Source organism: Castanea sativa, chromosome 2, assembly GCF_040712315.1.
Source record: "Castanea sativa cultivar Marrone di Chiusa Pesio chromosome 2, ASM4071231v1".
In the NCBI taxonomy this organism is placed as follows: domain Eukaryota; kingdom Viridiplantae; phylum Streptophyta; class Magnoliopsida; order Fagales; family Fagaceae; genus Castanea; species Castanea sativa.
Window position 1 is genome coordinate 55106543 of NC_134014.1, and position 21971 is coordinate 55128513.

The 21971-nt window shown below is 33.8% G+C and overlaps 2 protein-coding genes across 6 annotated transcripts; both read left to right on the top strand.

The window, feature by feature from the left end:
* Positions 1-1693: 1693 nt before the first annotated feature.
* LOC142625614 (protein PIN-LIKES 3-like) lies at positions 1694-13675 on the top strand. Of its 3 annotated transcripts, none has more exons than XM_075799271.1 (11): positions 1694-2092; positions 3375-3564; positions 7909-7988; positions 8139-8263; positions 8788-8909; positions 9256-9495; positions 10245-10337; positions 10974-11074; positions 12056-12108; positions 12248-12433; positions 13302-13675. In XM_075799271.1, exons 2-11 carry the CDS (start codon positions 3430-3432, stop codon positions 13424-13426), a joined length of 1260 nt encoding a protein of 419 aa, XP_075655386.1. In that variant the 5' UTR covers positions 1694-2092; positions 3375-3429; the 3' UTR covers positions 13427-13675. The 3 variants fall into 3 exon arrangements, with proteins under 3 accessions (XP_075655386.1, XP_075655388.1, XP_075655387.1); XM_075799273.1 differs by having other exon boundaries at positions 1704-2092; positions 9256-9489; XM_075799272.1 differs by having other exon boundaries at positions 1787-2092; positions 3401-3564.
* Positions 13676-14602: 927 nt separating this feature from the next.
* LOC142625869 (protein PIN-LIKES 3-like) lies at positions 14603-21282 on the top strand. Of its 3 annotated transcripts, none has more exons than XM_075799608.1 (12): positions 14603-14689; positions 15040-15100; positions 15773-15917; positions 16072-16151; positions 16276-16400; positions 16688-16809; positions 17232-17462; positions 17678-17769; positions 18348-18449; positions 18612-18664; positions 18792-18977; positions 20997-21282. In XM_075799608.1, exons 3-12 carry the CDS (start codon positions 15783-15785, stop codon positions 21119-21121), a joined length of 1251 nt encoding a protein of 416 aa, XP_075655723.1. In that variant the 5' UTR covers positions 14603-14689; positions 15040-15100; positions 15773-15782; the 3' UTR covers positions 21122-21282. The 3 variants fall into 3 exon arrangements, with proteins under 3 accessions (XP_075655723.1, XP_075655722.1, XP_075655721.1); XM_075799607.1 differs by lacking the exon at positions 14603-14689 and adding an exon at positions 14722-14857; XM_075799606.1 differs by lacking the exon at positions 14603-14689 and adding an exon at positions 14928-14975.
* Positions 21283-21971: the final 689 nt, after the last annotated feature.

Below are 21971 nucleotides of genomic sequence, written 5' to 3' on the forward strand. Positions count from 1 at the left end.
ACTGCATCAGCATGTGAACAATTTTAATTTCTATATATACACACACATATATATATATATAAATGGAAACGTGAAACAGGTGAGTGTTGCTTTTTAAGTAATAATATATTTGTTATTCTCAAAAAAAAAAAAGTAATAATATATTTGTGTTATGTATATAATATATATATATATATATATATATATATATATATATATATATATATATATATAAGGAGTATATTAGTACGTAATAATAGTATAATTTTTTGTTGATATGAATAATAGTATAATTAATCCTGATTGAGGTTCCTAATTAATCATGCATTTACATCTAGTTTGTAATGAAGCACAAGTTTGCTATTTTATATTACATATTTTATAGTATAAGAGTATGCAGTTGGTTACTTCACAAATATAAGTGCTTATAGAATGTGAGAGGTAAGAATTGAGGTTCAAGTTTTTAGGAGGGAGTTTCATATATACATATATATATACATTTAGATTAGGTTAAAGTAGAAATTGTATATAAAAAAAATATAAAAAAAAAAAAAAGAAAGAGTATAGGCATGCATTACTGTGGTGAGGATGTGACATATTTGGACATTTTCGCATAGTGTACGGTCATCACTCATCAGACGCATCACCCCCAAAAATCAAAAATCTCGAAAGAGAGGACGTACAACAGTCTTTAATCATATTAATTTATATATATAAATTAATTATATAATCCTGTTAATACGGGCCTTTAAAATATATATTAAAATATTTACTTTTAGAAATATTTTTTTTGAAATTGAAAAAATTTTAATATTTTTTTAATTTTAGAATTTTTTTTCAAAAATAACTAATTATATTGTGCCTTTATGACACAAAATAGTATACAATCTTTTTTTAAAATTTATCAAGAATTGAAAAAATTTGAAAATTTTTTACTATTTTTTCAATTTTTTATAAAATATTTTTAAAAATAAATAATTTAATATGTGCTATTGGCACACCTCGGACTCTCTTTCTCTCTCTCTCTCTATATATATATATATATATATATATATATATACACACACGGCTCTCCAAGGATCTCTTCAGGCTGCAGGATGAAGCACTCATGACATGAAATGAAATGAGCATTACTGAACTGGACACTAAAGTACGAATTACAGTAGTACTAGCAGTTAGATTTCTTTTTTATTTAATTACGTACAGGAACTAATTAATATAATGGTGGTGAGAGTGAGTGAGCAGTAATGTAGTATTCAGAGTTGAGTCAGACGCATTTAATACTGGTTACGGACCCAGGAAGAGACAAATAAATATAAAAAAGAAAGGTAGTTGCGTTGAAGAATGGAAGGTGAAGCACATGTTAAAGTCGCTAGGAGCCTAGGATTAGTGGGATTCCTTTCACTTCATTTTGTGGGATAATTCACGAATGAAATAAGAATCTTGAACAATATATATGCTTGATTTCTCCTCCAAAAAAAAAATGATTAATGACTAATTATGAGGTTCTGGGTCGTGGTTTCAAGGAGTTGTGGACCCACAGGAAGTGATAAGATCCCTTTCATTTTGTCTTTGGCCACAGATTAATTAATTTACAACTGGCTAGCTACTAGCTAGTAGCTAGCATAGCTAATACAGTACGTAGCTTGCTAATGCAACATGTTTTACAGTATGTCTTTCTCATATTATTATATAATTGTTATTCTCCTCTCTCGCTCTTTCTCATAATAATAACAATAAAGTCACTATTTGTTAATCTCCTCTTTATAAACGTGATTGATGTTACACTAGCTTCTACTAATATTACACAATACAGATGCTCTCATTCTTCCTTCTCAGACGACTCAGATTGAGACAGGAAGCAGAGAGTTATCTTCTTGCGTTTTCCACTAAATAAACGTAATGTTGACTTTTCCAATATAGAAACGGGACAATAATTTAGTTAAGGGATCGAGAGATGCATGTGCGCGCCATATATTTGCACACAGAAACACAAGGGTGACTGAGAGTCTGATATTCTGTACCTCCACTGCCACTGGCATCCTTGTTAGCTTGAATTTGCACAGGATATCGATCAATTACCAGCTCTGGTACCCTGTTAGTAGCTCGCTAGGTAAATTACTACTTCTTTTCAGTAATATGCTCCGGCTGCATGAATATTGTTCATTTCATTATTATTCATTTTACTATAAGTTCAACTTGCATTCCAGATCTACTTAAGGTTGTCTTCATTTAACAATTCCATTTCAGCTCAATTGGCCTGTAAATTACTGGTCTTTAGCTGGCCGGTTGCTTTGTAGCTTCAGCTCTCTCTCATTATTCCAGTTTAGTACTGTATATTTTCATCTCTTAATATTTGTGAAAAAGAAAAAATCATTTTGTCAGTGAACTCTAGCTCAACTGTTACCTTCTTCTCTTATAAGTTCTGGCTGAGAGTGAAGCTGGGTTCAAAATTATATATCAACAAAAAAAAAAAAAGGTATTCTAGACTTTATACCAACAGGTAACTAAGTACTTTTATCTAAGTTAAGGAATCATTAAAAAAAAAAATTGTTTATAGGTCATTGGGAAATAACTTTTGTCTAAGTTAAGGAAACGTTCAAAGAATTATTATTGGTTATAAGGTCATTAGGAAATATTAAAGAAAGAGAGAGAGACAGAGACAGAGACAGTTGTCTGGTAAGCAGTCAAAACTCAAAAGTGAATATTAGGGGACATAATACTGCCTCTGATTGTGGAGAATTTCTGTTCTTTTTCTTGGCGGAAGACGTTTCTCTTATGCCATCTTCTTTAAATGAAAATCGATTTCTCAAAGACATGAGAGGAGAAGAAATAAGAAACATATGTATATTTCAATTCAATCTTTAGAGCAATGGTTTGCATCCTTAGCATATCCATGCATGTGACATGTAAAATCCAAAGTTCATCAATTACTTGTTTAACAAAATTATTTATTATATATATATATATATATATTCTAATTTAAGATTGGTTCTTTTAACTTTATCTATTTTACTTGAGAGAACATTCACTTTTTGTCTATCATGGAAGGGAGGGAAAAAAAACAAGAGTTTTCTTGGTAGAGAACAGTCTCAGACTGTTTCGAGTTTTTGTTGAGAGTGAAGTTAATTGTTTTTTAACTCGAAAATTTTGGGTTTTTACTTTTAAATGCTCTAAACTCTATAGTTATGTTGATGCTGTAAAGAAAAGACTAAAGAGTGATTCCGACAAGAATAGACATTACCATTAAAAAGTCCAACACTATATAATAGGATTCTACCTAATTGCAACAATAATAATGATAGAGATAGACGGGTGGTATATCTTAATCAACATGTTATCCTATATGCATGCCCACCATGTTTTTTTTGAAACTAGTAATTAATTGAATGTAGGGGTTTGGTTTGGTCACTTCCCTTAGAGTGGAGAAGCAGTGTTGGTGCGTGCGCAATGGAATTTCTAGATCTGTTCATTGTTGCATTGATGCCAGTTCTGAAAACGCTCCTCATCACTGCCATTGGATTACTGCTTGCAATAGATCGGATAGGTCTTTTGGGCCCAGAAGGAAGGCATCATTTGAACAATGTAAGTCATATACTTCCAGCGTTGTTTTTGTTTCTATGACACCCATGACCCATGCGCGCGCACACAGACAACCCAACCACCTTTTTTTTTTTTGGTTGTTGACAATTCAACCCAACCCAATAAATTAAATTAAAACCTGTCAATGGAAAGTGGAAGCGGAAGTGGGTGTTTAAAGAAGATTTGACTAGTGGTTCAATGATTCCTTTCTTTGCCGGGGGTCACTTCCTGCTTTTATAGAGCATCTATAGTGGAATTAAAATTTTTACAATTAAACTCTATAAAAAGTTATTTTATCTATTTTATTTATTTATTTTATAAAATGTATTATAACAATAGATTTATTTTAACTTTTTATACAATAAAATAATATAAACATCACAATAAAATAATATATTTCACTACTCCAAAAATATTTAACTACAATTTAATTAGAAAGGTGAATAATTTTTTTTTTTTATAACTCTCAACTATAATGCTCATGTATTGATATAAGAGTATTGTAGCACCTGAGCTAAATTTTTTTACTTAAACTCTACTGCTGCAAAAGAATTTTTTGTGTTTAAAGTGGAACTAAGAGCACTTGCAGCAGTGGAGCTAAATAGCTATATAGCTATTTTAACTCCACCAAAACCCCAAAAAGAAGCATGCAGCAGTGGAGCTAAATCTATATTTTTTTAGCTCATTGCTATAGTGCACATCTATAGATAGATGTGCACTGTTCATGAGAGCTAAAATAAAAATTAATTTTTTATTTTGTGTTCACACTACCTTTTTATTGTGGTGTTTTTATTGTAGTGAGATGTATTATTTTATTGTGGTAGATATATTATTTTATTGTGATGTTTATATTATTTTATTGTGTTAAAAGCTAAAATAGATTCACTGCTGCAGCATGTGTATAGGTAAAATAGATAAAATAACTTTTAGTAGAGCTAAATTGCTAAATTTTTAACTCCACTGTTGTAAATGCTCTAAAATAGCTATGGAGCTATTTAGTTCCTGCTGCAATTGCTCTAGTTTGGGTCTTAGACGAGCGGCATGGCTTATATATATTTAATTAACGGGTGTCATGGAAATTTGACACTGAAGCTAAAATTATGAGTTTTGATTTTAATCCATTGAGAATTGTTCGCTTTTTCAAAATGCACTTTCGTAAAAAGCTGCTACCAAGCCACGTGTTAACATACTACTACTTGTTCTGTCTGTGTGGACAAAAAGTATACTTAAAAGGTTGAAATCAAAGTTGTGATCCTACATGATTATTTCAACATCTTGACAGCACTTATTTAAACAAACCTTTGTTTCATGTAGGAGTGAGTAGCACAGAGGGGAGTGAATTTTTATGAAACATAAGGTTGTTGTATAAACTTTTTTTTGTTGAATAGAGACATATCAGTTTCACTCTTTAGCTTGGAAGGTTCTATTAATTAAAATTACGGCAAACATTCATGTGAAAGTTAGAGGACCGCGACACTATATTAGAGTACTGAATAATTTTCATCACATACATCTAATTACACTAATTTAGGTTCAAGATAAAGGATTTAAAGAACAATTCCTAGTATAATTTTTTATACGAATTTAACAATACATAATAAATTTGCATTTTGAGAATTCCGCCACAACAAAAACATTTTTGATATTATGAATTTGAAATAATATTTTAACTCTACTTAAATCTATATATTAATAAAATTTAAATTCATCCATAAATTTCATCAAGGGAAAGAATTTACTCCTTCTTATACTTGATTCAATTCATTTAATTAAAAATCGAGGTCCAAATCCTTATCTTCAAATGCTTTAAACCATATTTTTGCTAAAATTCCAGGTTCAGTTAATAATTGTGCAGATGCCTCCTATATATTTCTGTAAGTGCACAATTGCACCCGGGCCCAAAAACAAGTGTTGGGTTCAGGCCCAATGAGCCTTATACAATAAAACTTATAGAGAATGAGTTTGGAATCTAGGTTCAAGATGTTGGAAGTTCGATTAACAAACTAAAGTGCCACAATCTAAACAAATGGTAGACAAATATGACAAAGAGGTCTTCTCGGATGTAAGCCGAGAACAATATGTGTATATGCTCTCTTTCTATGTCAAAGTTTACAATTCCTAGTTCCTGTTTCCTCTCAGCGAAAAATGCAGAGAGATCCCCTCTTCTTTCTTCTTTCTTCTTTCGTTTCCTTATATATCTCTTCTTCACTGGTTCATACACGTGTCATACAAATCTTTCCCCCCTGGATACTTATCCCATCCACCACCTTCTTGAAGTCTTCAAATAATAGCAGGGAGGCTAAATTCTACTGTTCAGATGTCATTTCTCTATTAATGCGGCTAGGGAGGTAGATGCAGGGTCTTTAATGTGGTGGTAGCAGCCTTTTCCTTAGATATTTCTCTCACATCCTCTCTTCTAGAGGGTGCTTGGGTCACCCTCTTACCCATCAGTTTTTCCAGAATTCTGCCTTTAACCCATTTAGCAAGTCCCGGGGTCGTTGCCGGGCCTGTCCGAGGAGACATTCCTCATCGGACACTCTTTGGACCTTTACAATGCAGATTGATTTGTGGGCCTGGAGTCCCTGATAAAAAAAAAACTGGTACCAGCCAATCAGGCCCAAAGCCCAAATGTTTATTCAGGAGTTTTCACCCCCGCAATTTCTAAAGGACATATTATTATTCTATGCTATGCTTTGCTTTATTTCTATGTACAAAATCTTTTGTCTTTGCTCATCATCGGGAAAAATATTTTATGGACCTATTGTATGCAAATGGCTTCCTCATTGCATGTGAGGGAGTCAAGTGCAAAGATACATACATGATAGCTCCCCCAATTTTTTTTTTGTTTTGAAAATTTATGTAGATTACGTATAAATATTTAACATTTTAATAATTTAGCCTAAGAGCTACCCAAAATATTTGAATTAATCCAACAACGCTCTTAAAAATAAAAAAATTCCTAACTGGTTTAGTAGTTATAGAGGAGGTGTATAAAAAAAAAGTAGTTATAGAGAAGGTATTTTATTTTTTCCAACTTTATTTTGTATAATAAAATGTGTTCTTCTATCTATTAAAGTTTTGAATAGTTAATCTCTTTAAAAACTTCATTACTTCAAATGAATTTTTTTTATACTCATTTTGGTAATTTATATTGAAAATAAAAACTTTAAGGATTTTACTATGAAATTTGGTAAAAGATGAATTTTATTCTATGAAAAATCATCACTGAATGAATTTAATTGTATATGCAAGTTAGATCTTTAGACTGTGTAAGAGAGTATGTGACGGATCTAACGGTACATTTAAGTGAAAAGCCTAAGAATACTAAAAGTAAAAACTTTAACACTTTAATGTCAAGCAAAAGAGAGAGTATAACATGAAAAGTAAGGAAGACAGTGGAAATATGTGGAAAACCCTTTGAAATTGATGAAAAATCACAGGTGAGCAAGGGCAATGTCCCTTACTCTCTTATGATCTCTATTATGTAAAGAAGAATCAAGGTTTTTGTACAATGGTGATGTTCTTCCCCAAAAAATGTCTTTTTCTCTATACCTCACTTTCTTACCCAAACTTTCTAGCTTTTCTCTTGTTTTCTCCTTAGGTCTTTGCCCTAATGGCTTAGTAACACGTTCCTCTTATAGTTCGAGGAGTGTTACCAAGTACATGAGAATATGTGTCAAACCGTGATTCCTTCATTTGAATCTTAATACAACTATTGTACTATGTAACGGCTTGAGGAGAGAGAAAGCACGCCAATGTTAGGGTAGTGGAATTGAGGGCGACTCTGCTACTATGTGGGGGCAAACCTTGGACAAAGAAAGGGACATTAGGGATGTTAGGAGTGACACATGTGTTTTTAACAGTGATCCAGCATGAGTTCAACCAATAAAGGGTATTATGTAGCATTTGACTATGGGAGATCGCTATCTCCCTTTTGCGCAAATGCTGGTTGTCCATGTCAAGTGCAAATCTCACTCTTCCCCCAAGTGGTCACGTTGTTGGCACGAGCTAAAGATCCCTCCTTCAGCCAGCTTTCCTTTTCCTTTGCTTACAACTGCTTCACGTGTACAGTCTGAATCTAGCCACACTATCATTTTCACATGTCTTGGCTGGTATAATGTACAATAATTTTGATAGAAGATACTAAGTTCTTTGTGTTTGTGTGGGAGTTTATCTTGACTAATGAATAAGTACCACAACTCGGCCTTCCAAACAGAAACTTCTGGGTGTACTTAGTCATTGCATACAGTGGTTCTATGAGATACTACTTCCTTCGCCCTCCCATTCACGCGCATATGCACTCACCCACCAAGGATTAACATTTTTTTAGTTTTGTGTATGTAACAGATTGTATTTTTTGTGTTCACTCCTGCGCTCATGGTTAGCAACTTATCTGAAACCATTACTCTCAGCAGCTTTGTTACATTGTAAGTTTTATTATCTCCCTACTCCTCTCGATACTTTTTTTTGGGGGGGGGGGGGGGATCTCATCTAATTCAATGAAGCTATTTTTTCTTATCTTTGTTTGTATAATGTATAGCTGGGTAAGTAATTATAGGACAAATGCAAATGTGCAGGTGGTTCATGCCAGTGAATATCCTTCTCACCTTTATTATTGGCTCAGTACTTGCATGGATACTTGTTAAAATCACCAGAACTCCTAAACATCTGCATGGCCTTGTAATCGGTTGCTGTTCCGCAGGTGCTTTTGGATATCTTTCTAATATTCTTCTGATATTCTGTGATGTCTTAATCCTCTAAACTAATTTTGATACTATAATAAATTACTAATTATCTCAAAGTAACTATTAGAAAATTTGTAAATTTAATGGTTAATTATTATAACATATTAGGATCCTCTCCATTCATTTGGGCTCTAGGGAAAAAGAAAGAAGAAAATAAAATAATGTAGAGAGATTGCACGTACTTCAGTCTAACAGCCTATGTTCATGTGCGAAAATCATTGATGATTACATCATTGATGATAATTATATTGAACCCATTGTAGGGTATTTATGGAAGGCTAACTCTTAGGGTTACCTGACTTACAATACAAGTAAAATGAAGATTTCTTTGCTTGCATTTTAAGTAGGATTAACGAATATGGACAGCAGACTTAGGCCTTGACTAGGATTTAGCCTTGATATCTTTAACAATATGGAAGGAGCTATTATCCTGTCACAAGTTTGATATTTCGTGGGGGTTTTGTTAATGAAATGTGAACAGGAAATTTGGGAAACTTGCTTCTCATTATTGTCCCAGCTGTCTGTGATGAAACAAACAGTCCATTTGGGGATTCATCCACATGCTCGACATATGGAGAAGCTTATGCTTCACTTTCTATGGCGGTATGATCTACAATTCTAATATTTTAAGTTGCCTAAAAGAGAAATGTAACAATTTATGCTCATATGTATTCATCCACAGGAAAAAAGAAAAAAGAAAAAAGAGTCATTATATGAATTTAGGATGTTTGTCCATGCAATTTTAGCTACAACATGTTCCAGCTGGCAGTTGAATTGATTTACTAAGTTACAGCCACTTTTTGAATGGCTTTCACTGACAATGTCTGTCTAAGAGAATTCCTACCTTTGCAAGAATGGAAATTCTTTAGCATGTCTTACTGCTCTTCATTTTTCAATGAGATTAATGTTATTTTTAACTTGTTATATCTTAATTACTCTAATGCTTCAGGTTGGAGCAATTTATATATGGTCTTATGTGTATATGATAATGCGGGTATATGCAAATAATAGCATTAAAGATGTCAATACACATGACTCCACAATCAGCATAACGTTGTCTGACGAAAGCGCAGAAACATTTCCAGAGACTTGCACAGAACCACTGCTTCCTTCAAGGGATTGTCCAAGCTCTGATGACCACGCAGATCAAGTTGAACTGACTCATACTACATCTGAGGGGAAAGTAAAGGTTTTCCTAGCTAGCATTACTATCAAAAGCGACACACTGCCTATTTTTTTCAGTACAAAGAAAATTTTCTTTTGAAATATGTTTTCTTTCTCAAAATGTATACCATCATTTGGATTTAAGAAGAGTGTAGTCATCAAATTGATCATAAAAATCCTATTTAGTGGAGATATGCTTTTCATAGCATTTGAGGATCAAAGGGAAGCTCTCCTTTATATGCACCCCCTCCGTAGACCTAGCAAGTTAGCAGACACGCAGGAGACGTAGATGTAGTTCTGATATAGGAAATCATAGATCCAATAATTGTTGACTTGAATATATACAGTAATATTCTATTTTACCTTTCCAGACAAATGAATGTCAAACATCATAATTCATCTCCCTGTCTCAAATTGTGTGTCACGTTTGAGAAAAGAAAGCTTAAAGGAGCTGAATTCAGTCATTGAAGCATCTCAATGCAGTAGTTCCTTTATGACGTTATCCTTACCTATAACTGTGAGAGAAAATTTCTCTTAATGTTGGTGGCTAATACTTTGTGATAAAGTACCACTTGTCCCAATAACTGAAACTAATAAAAAATACTTAATTTAGTCACTTAACTATTATTCTAACACTTTGAATTACTACATCTTATAAGATGTAAAAATGACACTACTTTTAAAGCAGAGAGATTACCAAGAGAAATATAGTAATGATTTTTATTTCTATTTTATAACCTTTTATATAAACTTTTTTTTAAAAAATTTCGGCAGGTGACTGTTCTGAATCAGATTCTTCAGTGCATCAAGATGTCTGCAGGACAGATCAATCTGAAGATGTTGTTCGCACCATCTACCATTGGAGTGGTATGCTCATAATGCTTATCACATTCTGCATGATCAAAATATTTATGTTGTTTGGAAAGAAGGTATCTGTTTGTTTTCAGTCTATAATCCTTGTAAGATACCTGAGAGAGTTCTATTTAATAATATTATTTTTTTAACCCTACCAAATTGACAAATTTGGTTGTTCGAATACATTTCAGTCTTCTGTCAGGAAAAAAAATTCATATTTAGGATTACATTCATTGCAAGAACAGATAAATTATTATACATTATCAATAGCACTGCTATTTTTTTAAAATACATAACTTGATCATACTTTTAGCCTTGATCAAATGCACTCCCCATGAAGTTAAGGAATGATAGAGACTCATGTCAATCTTCTGTGAAATCAGTATAAAGATTGATTTTCCATGTTTTTTTCCTCTGGCTATAAAAAAATTTGAATGTACTTTGGTCGAACTTTGAAGTCTGAAATCTCATATAAGACTTATTTCAAATTTTCATGCCACGCTCCAGCTCATTTAACAAGCAGCAGGCAAAAGACCTGTCTATGGCATGTTAGATTGTCTGTGTACTAAATTGAAACAAAGTTTGATATTAAGTTGTTGCTTAATGTGAGAATGGAGCCATTAATTTACTACTTGTTTTCTTTTCTAGATTGCAGGGTTTATCATCGGAATAGTTTCTCCAATTCGAACGCTAATGATTGGTGATAGTGCTCCTCTTCGTGTGATCATTAGTTCTGCATCTCTGCTGGGGTATTAATTATTACATACTCTGTACAGCTCCTGATGGTTGAGACTTGGTTTGATTATCATGGCCCCGAGATTTCGCACTTCAAATCCTTAAAGTTTCATATATGCTTGCAAGATACATGTTTATATAACATTTTTAATTTTCTTGCTTCCAACTTCCAAGAGATAGTCTATGCACTATCTTCTATTAGCATCACATCTTCTAAGGTCTTTTCCCTGACTTGAAGCGACAGAAGTGTGGCCTAAATCTGTCATTCTTCAATTTTATTTTGAATATTTGTTTCATCTTTTGTGTTTTCTTTTTGGTTATGTGTTGTGTTTTGTGTTTTTTGCTTTTTTCTTTCTTTGTTTTGGGAATCAAGGCATAGTAATATATTTTTTAAGAATATTTTAATAGTAAAAAAATATATAAAATATAAATAAAAATATTTTAAATAATTTTTTAATTGCCGAGTCCCGCCGCACCTGCACCCACCTTTTTCAAAAATTGCCGAGTCCTACACCTGCACCCGCACCCGCACCCGCACCCGCACCCGTGCTTCATAGCTAACATGTCATGGGCAAAATTAGGTGGTTGAATTTATTTAGGGAATTTATGGAATAACACTTAAGAAATTGTACCTCAATTTTACCCATTTGTCAATAATCCTTTTCAATTGTACATAACTCTATATCCAGGAAAAATATATGATCTTAGCGAACTGTAAGCATTATAACATCATCAACCACAGGATTTTTGGTCAATGTTGTCAAGCAACAAAGCCTCAATGGGCTCTTTAAAGGATATTTCAGTAGAGTATACTTTCGGTTTAGCCATCAGTTCTTCCCTAATCACCCATTGAATTTTTTTTTTCCTTTTTTTTTTTTTTGAAAATCAGGAAAGCCATAAACAAAATTATAGAAGCTTGGTGTGAGGAAACCTTGTTAGGTTTTAATTTAAGAATTGTGTGTATTATTCTCATCAGTTATAAATCTGACTTGCAGGGAGGCAACAATTCCATCTATGACTTTGATAGTGGGAGCAAACCTGCTTAAGGGTAGTTTCCTGAACTAATTTAATATCTTTTCATGCTTACCTTGATTTAGACTGTTTTGCCTCAAATTGGCAAAATAAATTTCAAATTTTCATCTCAATGAGTTTTATTTGTCCTAATCACTACATCTTCTATCTTTTAGGTTTAAGAAGATCAGAAGTAGGCGTGTTAGTCGTTGTAGGTGTTATAGTAGTCCGGTATATTATAATGCCGCTCTTGGGTGTTGTTATTGTGAAAGCTGCACACAGTTGGGGCATGGTGGGATCAAGTTCATTATATCAATTTATTCTAATGCTTCAGTATGCACTTCCACCTGCAATGAGTGTAGGTATGATGAACTTCTATGGTTTGAAAATTCTTGATTCTTTGCCTTGTCCTCTGCATTTATGATCTTGTTGCCGGTAGCATCCTTTTATTATTGTTCTCTTTTAAAACTCTAGAACTTTTGGTGCTCATTATCGAGCTTAAGATAGTTCATTTCCACTGCACAGAAGTACAGTGGCCGTAGCTACAAAAGGTGCCAACTGTTTTTCTTCAGGTTCAGATGGCTATTCAGTTTTTAGGCCGGCAGATATTCATATATTTCCGGAAGCGTTAGACCTTGTTTTTAAGCTTTCAGCAAAGGTTTCATATTGGAAGAGACCACTAGATTTTTTAACTGAGTATGTTAAAGAAGTAGCATTCATTCATCCTTTGATATTGATGCCTGGATCCAATACACAATATATAACTTGAGTGTGTGCTTGAAATGTATGATTTGGCCTAATGTTGCTGTTACTAAGCTAAAACTATGGCTGACCACTAGCATGATACACACAGTTCAAAAGGTTAGAATCTTATTCTGTAAGTTCAATGATCCATTCCTTCTTGTGTGAATGTGAAATTAGAGTGAGCTTAGGCAAGGCCATTGGCACTTGCCTCTTGCCATATTACCTATAAACTCCTGAAATGCTTCAGGTTGTATATTTTTAAAATCCGAAGTTAATATGTGGAATAGAATTGCATTTGAAGACCAAATGAACGCATTCCGTAACTCAGCATACATAGCTAAACTCAAAATATATGGAAAAAGGAAGTTTTATCCTCTCATTTCTTCAATTCACCACTGTAAAATTAGAACCACCCCAGTTCTTTCTTCATTGATAATTTTCATATGAATTTTCTTATTGTGTTTGCCACTCGTATGAACTTGGCAGGTACGATTACTCAGTTGTTTGAGGCTGGTGAGAGTGAATGTTCTGTTATCATGCTATGGACATATGCTGTGGCTTCATTTTCTCTTACACTGTGGTCAACCTTCTACATGTGGATTGTCTCATAATTTATATTCTTCTAGATTTGTTCCTTTTGTCATTCCATGGTCATACCACCACAAGGCTATATAGCATATATGTAATTTTAGTTCCAAAAAGTGAGGTTTGCATTTTTTTTGATTGTTTTGATTCTTTGTTGGACAAGAATTCCCCATTTTGAGTGTGATGTTTACAGTTTGATGAGCATTGGCATGAACCACATTGGAACGTTGAGTCAATTTTTACTTTTAATTTCTAAGATATTATTTTACATTTAATTTGTGTGTGTATATATATATATATATACATATATTTGTAATTTGATAGTGACAATAACGAGGGAGGGAAAATTTGAAGCGTTGTTCTCCGAATAAAGGAGATCAAGCTATGCGGCTAAGCTATAGAGCTTTTGACAAAATTTAACCAGTAGTCGTAAATATTAACATTCATATTTGATCCTATATTTTTACTTTGCTGGGGTTGGACTTGTTTTATAAATTAATAACGTATGTGTAAATATTTTATGGAAAGCGAAATTTATCCAAAAAAAAAAAAAAGCAAGATTATAAGAGAGAATGTAATTGCAAATTTGTAATCTGTGTGACCTTACTCAAATCTAAAATTTAAGTTTTTTTTAAATTTATTTTAAAGATTTAAAATTTTATAGAAAAAAGGTACATTACAAATGACCATATAATTCAAGGTGCAAGAAAGTACAATTTATCTAAAACTTTTAATTCAAAAGAAAAACATATTAAAAGAAGAAGAAGAAGAAGAAGAAGAAGAAGGAAAAAAAGAAAAGAAAAAAAGCAAGTAAAGTTAAGTGGCATTAATTAAAATATAGATAGGACAAGACAGAAAGAAAAGGAAGAGGTAGGAAGGTAGCAGGAAGGAGGAGTAAATGCTGAAATGATACGGAAAGAAGCATAGCGTTTAGATCACAAACAGACACAAAGAGAGTGAGCAGCCCTTGGGTGTGATGTTTCCTTTGCCACAAACATCCAAAATCTCACACTTACATTTATTAGAGAGAGGACAAACTTCATTACCAATTGGTGGAGCTCAGTCACACAAATACAAATACAAACACAAATACAAATATTATTTTTTGGTATTTTTTAAGTTCTTGCTCTTGGGGCTATGGCTTTATATTTATAATTACCTGCATGTTCGTAAATAATAACACATCGTCACACTATGCTGCCACATTATCATCTCAGCATACACATTAAAACTTCAGTTCTGATTTCAACAAATTCGGAATCCAAAGACAAGTTGGAGGTGCGACAAAAGTATTAAAATGGACTTACTTCTCCTAATCCATAGCTCACATGACATGAACTAGCATTGAGCGTATTAACTAGCTCGGCTTTACCCATGCTCCTCTCCTTAACTCTTATTATATCCTCTCTCGCTCCTCCTCTACCTTATTTCTAACAAACAACAATAAACCAAATTTAGTAGGTTTCACTTAACTCTTTTTTCCGTGCATTGCATTTGCATGGCCACTTTCAAATTCACTATTTATCTTCCCCTACTAGGACTTGAACATCAACACGTAGTTAGCTAGCTAGCATGGTATGTACATTTTCTCATTTACTATAATCAAGTTGTTGCCAACCAATTTGCTCTCTCTTTTCAGTTCTGCAGGGCTCAAGGATCATTTCTCTCCCATCTCAACTTCATTCCTAGCTAAATTCTTTGTAAGTTTTTTCTCATATAAAGAGCCTGGAGCATGATTTTTTTTCTTGAAAAAAAAAGAAGGAAGAGTGATAATTCCAGTGAACAACTATTTTTCCGCATAACATTTGTTTTGGCAACTCATTGTGTATCTGTAAATTTGTTGTATAAGTTGTTGCACATACCCTTTTATTGTGTATTATTGTCTGTCTGTATGACTCTGTATGTGTTGAATGTTCAAATTCGGTCTATTTGTTGATTTAGGAAAAAATGTGTTCCTCCGTAACCAGCTCATAGTACTGGTTTTGCTGGATCTTCCATAGAAAGTATAGAGAACATTTCTATATAAATATACTCTTACCCTGGTTTAATAAGTTGTTAGTATAGGATTTAGCATACTATAAATACCCTACTACCATGGGTTCATAATAGTAATACATATAGCTTAATGGTAAATATGTTGACGTTCCTTTGTGGATGTTGGTGTCAAGCCAAGCCACATTAATTTCAGCCTTCTCTTTCTGCCTTCTTTATTTTCTTCGTCATATTTTTTCATATACTTCATCATACTATCAATGTTATATCACATTTTCTGATATTGTATCAAAGTAATGTTTTATCTTTTCTAATATGATGTCAAAGTCATGTCTCATCTTTTCTAACACTTTTAAGTGGTTTACTTAATGTTTTGGAAGAATCGTCACAATGGGGCTTGTGGATTTATTTTTTGTTGCATCTGCCCCGGTTTTGAAAGTGCTATTGTTGACTGCACTTGGCTCATTTCTAGCACTGGAGCGTATGGATATCTTGGGGGAGAATGCAATGAAGCAATTAAATACTGTAAGCAATGGTTCTTGCACTTCAGTTCATTCATCTATAATCCTTAGGCTTAAAGGCACGAGGCTTACCAATTAAACAAATAAATGCTTAAAAAAAAGAGAGTAAATTCCTGAGACTGGATGGACTAACAGTCACACGCTCTGTTTCCTGATAGGTGGTATTTTTTGTGTTCAATCCGGCACTTGTGAGTAGCAACCTGGCTAAAACAATAACTTTTGAAGGCGTTGTTTTGTTGTGAGCATCAATCTGATCACTGAACACGTATCTATGTTTCTTATGGAATGTGCTGTTTTATTTATTTAAAGTTATCTGTTTCCCTTTCATCTCATGTTTTGTTCAACCTTGATTAAATATGTAGGTGGTTCATGCCATTCAATGTTCTGGGTACATTCTTAATTGGCTCAGCACTAGGTTGGGTGCTGATTAAAATCACAAGACCTCCCCAACATCTGAAGGGCCTGATATTGGGTTGCTGTGCGGCAGGTAGCCACCTATAAAATCCTTTACAACATGTACCATCATTTTCAACCAAGAAAACTATGGACACCAGAATTGCCATATGATTGTGGCAGTGCTGTGGTTGCCTATCAGCCTAGTCCTCTACCAACAAAATGCAGTCTTTGGCAAAGAGCCCTGTGATTTGGTAGCATTGTTCAATTCTTCCAATTGGGAGAACCTGAGTTTGGATACCCCTTGTTATTAGGGGAATAGAATATAATGCATCCCTTGGGTAAAATATATAAGTTCATGTTTTGGGTTGATGTGAACAGGGAATATGGGAAATTTGCCTATAATTATCATCCCAGCAGTATGTAGAGAGAAAGGCAGTCCATTTGGAGCACCTGATGTCTGCCATACATATGGAATGGCTTACGCTTCACTTTCTATGGCGGTATGCAGTTTCATTAGCTTTGTCTGTATTGATTCAGGATAACTGTACATAATATTAATCATAAAAATTTGCATAATATGTACTAATCAACCTGACTGCTCATCAATTTTATAAGATTCAGATTATGAGCCATCATTTTGATGGGTTGAAACCTACCACACATTCTAACCTTTGGCATAGCAATTTTCTCAAAAAAGCTATCATCCACTGTTTCACAATGAGCATCTGCATAAAGACATTGACAAATATAGTTATTAGAGGAAATTTTTGATAAGCAGTTATTAGAGGAAATTAAGTGGTGAAGATTCTCATTTCTTATATTGTATTCACCACAAGTAAAGCATCACTATATATGCATGGTGGTGCATGAACATAATCCTTAAGCATGACAATGATTGACATTCTGTTATTGGGTTCTTCAGATTGGAGCCATTTATTTGTGGTCCTATGTTTACAATATTGTGAGGATTTTCTCAAGTAAGGTCAACGAAAAAGTCAACGCAGATGAGTTCACTAGCAATAAGAAGCCTAACGGGGCCACTTCAAAATTACTCCATGGGGATTCCTCAGAAGCAGTTCTTCCTTCAGAAAACTGTTCTGTCTCTGAGGACAATGCAAATAAACTAATGCTTCCTTCTGAAGAGGAAAAGAAGGTTGCTCCCTCTGCCTCCTTTGCTAAAAATGAGATTTATTATGATTTTGAAGTTCTTACCTTAGAAGTTTAACAATTGTTTTTAGAGGGGGTGAGGGGTGGGAAGCTCATTACGCAATCATCATAGTCTAAGTAAATGTAGTTATTAGTATTATTATTATTTTGTTCTTGTTGTTGTTCTTCTTCTTACTTAAACATTTCACACTTTCATGACAGGGACCAATCTTATATGCAATTAAGCACTACTTAAGGGTGTTTTCAAGAAAGATCAATCTCAAGGCATTGTTTGCACCTTCAACAACTGGAGCGGAATCTTTTTGGTTCTTTTAACTCACCAAGGCTCTCTCTTTCTCTCTTTGTGTGTGTGTGTGTGTGTGTGTTTTTGTTTTTGGCCTGAACCATATCTAGTTCTTTCAATCATCAGGAAATCATGGTCTTTAGAACTGATGACAACTTTTTTAAGTCTCTAATAAGAGAAAGGAAATCAGCTCTTAGAAAGAAAGAGGAAAGCATGTTCTTCTTTTCTTGCTAACGTATGTGTTCCATAAATATAATTAGCCTTTTTGCTAAAATATGTTTTGAACATGTTACATAACACATCGAGGAAAGTACATAGTTGATTACATAGTTGTGTCCAAATTTATTGGCTTGAGTTTTTTTTTTTTTTTTTGAAGTGGTGTCCCAACATGTATAAACTCTCGAGGACACCTTATCGGAACACATTTAAAGCAATATAATTGTCTGATTCATCAATCTGAAATGTATCTTATCACAACGTTACTCTAAAGTAGGGTAACAGATATTCAGAGATAATTCCTTATGTAATTGAAACATGTCAGCCAATAATCTGATGACTGATTTATTGCATTTTCTTGTATCATATCTAGATGGTTGGGTTTATCATTGGCGTGGTTCCCCAGATCCGAAACCTAATTATTGGTGGTGATGCTCCTCTACGTGTGGTCCTGGATTCTGCTTCTTTTCTGGGGTATACATATCCTAAATTTAAGCTATGTGATTCAAGGTTTTAAAAGTCTCGTGCTTAGTGCTCTCATTTGTTGGGATATGAATTCTACAGGTTCAGCTTATTGTTTCTTATTGCCTTTTGAATTCATGAAAGGTTTCTCACTTTTCTTTCTCTTATCTTCAGTGAAGCAGCCATCCCAACTCTCACTCTGATATTAGGAGGAAACCTTCTTAAAGGTATAAAATATTTTATTAAATGTTTGTCGTTATTACCTTATATAAGCCTAGTTCGATACTTCTGTTTTTTCAATCTCTCCTTTTGGTATATATAAGTTTTAAGTAAATGTTGGACATTGTTATTCAGGTTTGAAAGGTTCAGGTACTCTGCAGCCACTAATCTTTGGCATCATAGCAGTTCGGTATATTTTCCTGCCTCTCTTAGGCATTATCATCGTTAAAAGTGCGATACGTTTTGGTTTGGTTCACTCAGATCCTTTGTATCAGTTTGTTCTTCTACTTCAGTATGCACTTCCACCAGCAATGAACATAGGTACGATGAGTTTTTAATGTTGAGAAGTGAATACAATAATGTGAGCTTGATTTGTGTTCAATATTTTTTTTTTTGGTATTGTCTTTCATCACAACCATCCCTTTTCTTTATGTGTTATCTTTTCATTATTGTCCTTCAAAATGAGCTCTGTTAATCTTTATTAAATATTAAACTCTACTTATGGATGCATGTGTGTTTAAAAACAACTTGAACTTATATCTACACAGCTTCTCTTGAATTGGTATTTACTATTTAGGCTGAGGAAAAAAATATGAATAGGATAACCATGAAAGGTCAACCATTAATTCTCTACCATTAAAGATTTGACAATCCAGAATGAAGTTAAGCGGGGAAGTAGGAATTTGGGAATATAATAGTGAGTTTTGAAATTGGATTCGGAGGATGAAATGGGATCCTGCAACAAAGGAAGTTCAAAGTCAAAAGCAAATAAACAGTAGAGAGAGAGAGATGGGAAGCCAGGGAGTGGGAGAGGAAAAGTTGTTAAAGTGGGATGGGAATCTAAAGGTGGTTGCAATTCAAATGTCCAACTTGACTCTGAATTTGTGATTGTCTTGAAAATCTGATAAAGACATTTAGTGTTAAATATGTTCAATAATAAGGAAGGTTTGATTAAACATCCATGTTGATTTTTCATCCCTTTTATTCTTCACTACCGTATGCTGCTAATGGAAAAGAGAACTAATACATCGCTACCAAGAAAGGAGAGTCCGTAAGTAAACACAAGGGATTTTTATTGTCAATTGGGTAACAATTTAAAGCACCAGAGATATAGCTGTTGGGCTAAAAAATTTATATCTTACAAGACATAACTTCTGTACAGTGACAAGTCTAACTGTCCGTCACTAGATCAACCTCTCTCTAGGTCAATCAGTAGGGACAGTCATATCATACTGAAGTGATCTTGAAGTCTATAATAATAAAGCTTTTAATAGAAAAATAAGATAATTAGGCTAATATATGAAACCATATATACAGATAGACATTTTTTCTTTTCTTTTTTTCAAAAAACAGGAGAGCCCATTTCAGTGGCAATACAAGATTTAGACATCAGAGAGGACAAATCTGTCATGATTATACTCATTTCATCTATATATGATTTCCTTTTGTTGGACGATTAACCACCACTTCTCAAAGAATTGAAATAATTAAGAAATGTCGAAGGGACTGGATTAATTTCTTCGCATTGCTGCCATGAAAGTACCAATCTACTTACTGCTGCAGATAAAAAGCAGACTCTGTTGTGTGCAAGGAACACTGTCCACTGTCCAAATTATTGACTCAACCAAGGCTGTGCAGTTTCAAATATAATTGTTCATCTTGTTTTAATTTCTTGGTTTCAACATAACCACCTGATGTGTCAAATGACCTGTGAGAGGCTGACTTGGCCATTTAAGCACCGCCCAAGTATATATAATTGGTGAATGAAAAGAAGAATTGAGTGAGCCTCGTGTATAAGGTGCCATGAGATGTGAGTTCATCTTTGTGCATGTGTTAGTTGTAGTGTTCAAAAAGGTGTCTGTGAATTAGTGAACTAAAGGTCCAATTGTTAATGCGGCACTTGTACCATAGTTATGTTCTTGTATTTCTATGCTCATGATAAAAGTGTATTCTCTTCACCACTGGTAATGCCCAATAATTAAATGTTGGACAAAATTTGCGGTCGATGGATACTTCTATTTCAAAAACACCAAGATACAACTTTTTGGTATCAATGCCTCACACTTGAAAACACTTGTGCATAAACAGCTTTTGAACTCTATACAATACATTTTTAATAAATTGACTCTAGGACAAAGGAACTACCTCACACGGCACCACCTAATCTGCCACTTAAGGCAGCTATGTTCTTTTCTCTATTTGGGCCAATGCATCTTGCATACTCAAATATAACCCTATTAGATAAAAGATACAGGAAGATGGAATATATCTTATTTGGAAATCTTTAATTATAAGCAGTGGTATCCTTGTTAAAATGTTTTTCCTTATTTGATATGGCAGGCACAATTACCCAATTGTTTGGAGCTGGGAAGAATGAATGTTCAGTGATCATGCTGTGGACATATGCTTTTGCGTCAGTTTCACTAACACTTTGGTCAGCCTACTTCATGTGGCTAGTTGTTTGATCTGTTTCTCTACATAAAGTTTGAGACATCAATCTAAGTAGGTTCCTCCAGCCCCTTAAGCCAGGAATTTATGATAGCTGTAGCTTCTTAACTTATGTTGTAGAATAGTACTTGAATAATCCATGATTAAACCATTTCATTTTTTTAAAATGTTTTTCCTTTCGGGCTCTCAAATGTCATTTTGGCTGTTCCTTAGATTTCATTATTGCATATTAACAATCAGGCCTTGTAATGCAAACCAGGGGGCACGAAATGCAGTGGGAATAGACAATTTAAAAAAGGTTTCTCATAGCCGACGATGGAATGTAACACAAAAGTTAAACAGTATTCATAACTAATTCTGGCTCGTGCCTAAAGCATATATGAGATGAATAGTGAGAAGCATCGTAAACAACAACCAGCAAATACGATCAGAATCATCGGATGAGTATATGGAGAAGGATAAGATTAGGATCAAACAGAAAATTATCACGGAATTTCATTTTGATTAATAACATTGGCAAAACAGATAGCATATATCAGAAATATCAAATAAGAAGTCTAAAAAATAAGCACCAGGCTAATCAAAATTACTACTACCAGTATAAGTAAAAAAGGTCCGACAGAGAATTTATGAACCTTGTGATAAATCTTCAAGAATCATTGTTGGAGTTGGAGAGGTCAGACTCAGAGCTTCGAGCAATTGACATCTGAGGACTCCATGGCTTAGATTAGGAGTAACTGAAATAACTTAACTATAGTACAGTCAATGGATAACATAATAGTTATTACAATGTCAAAGCTAAGGTGCCGATTCCCAAAGACAAGGTCACAGTAGGAGTAGGATTGGCAGTAGAGAATATAAATTCCA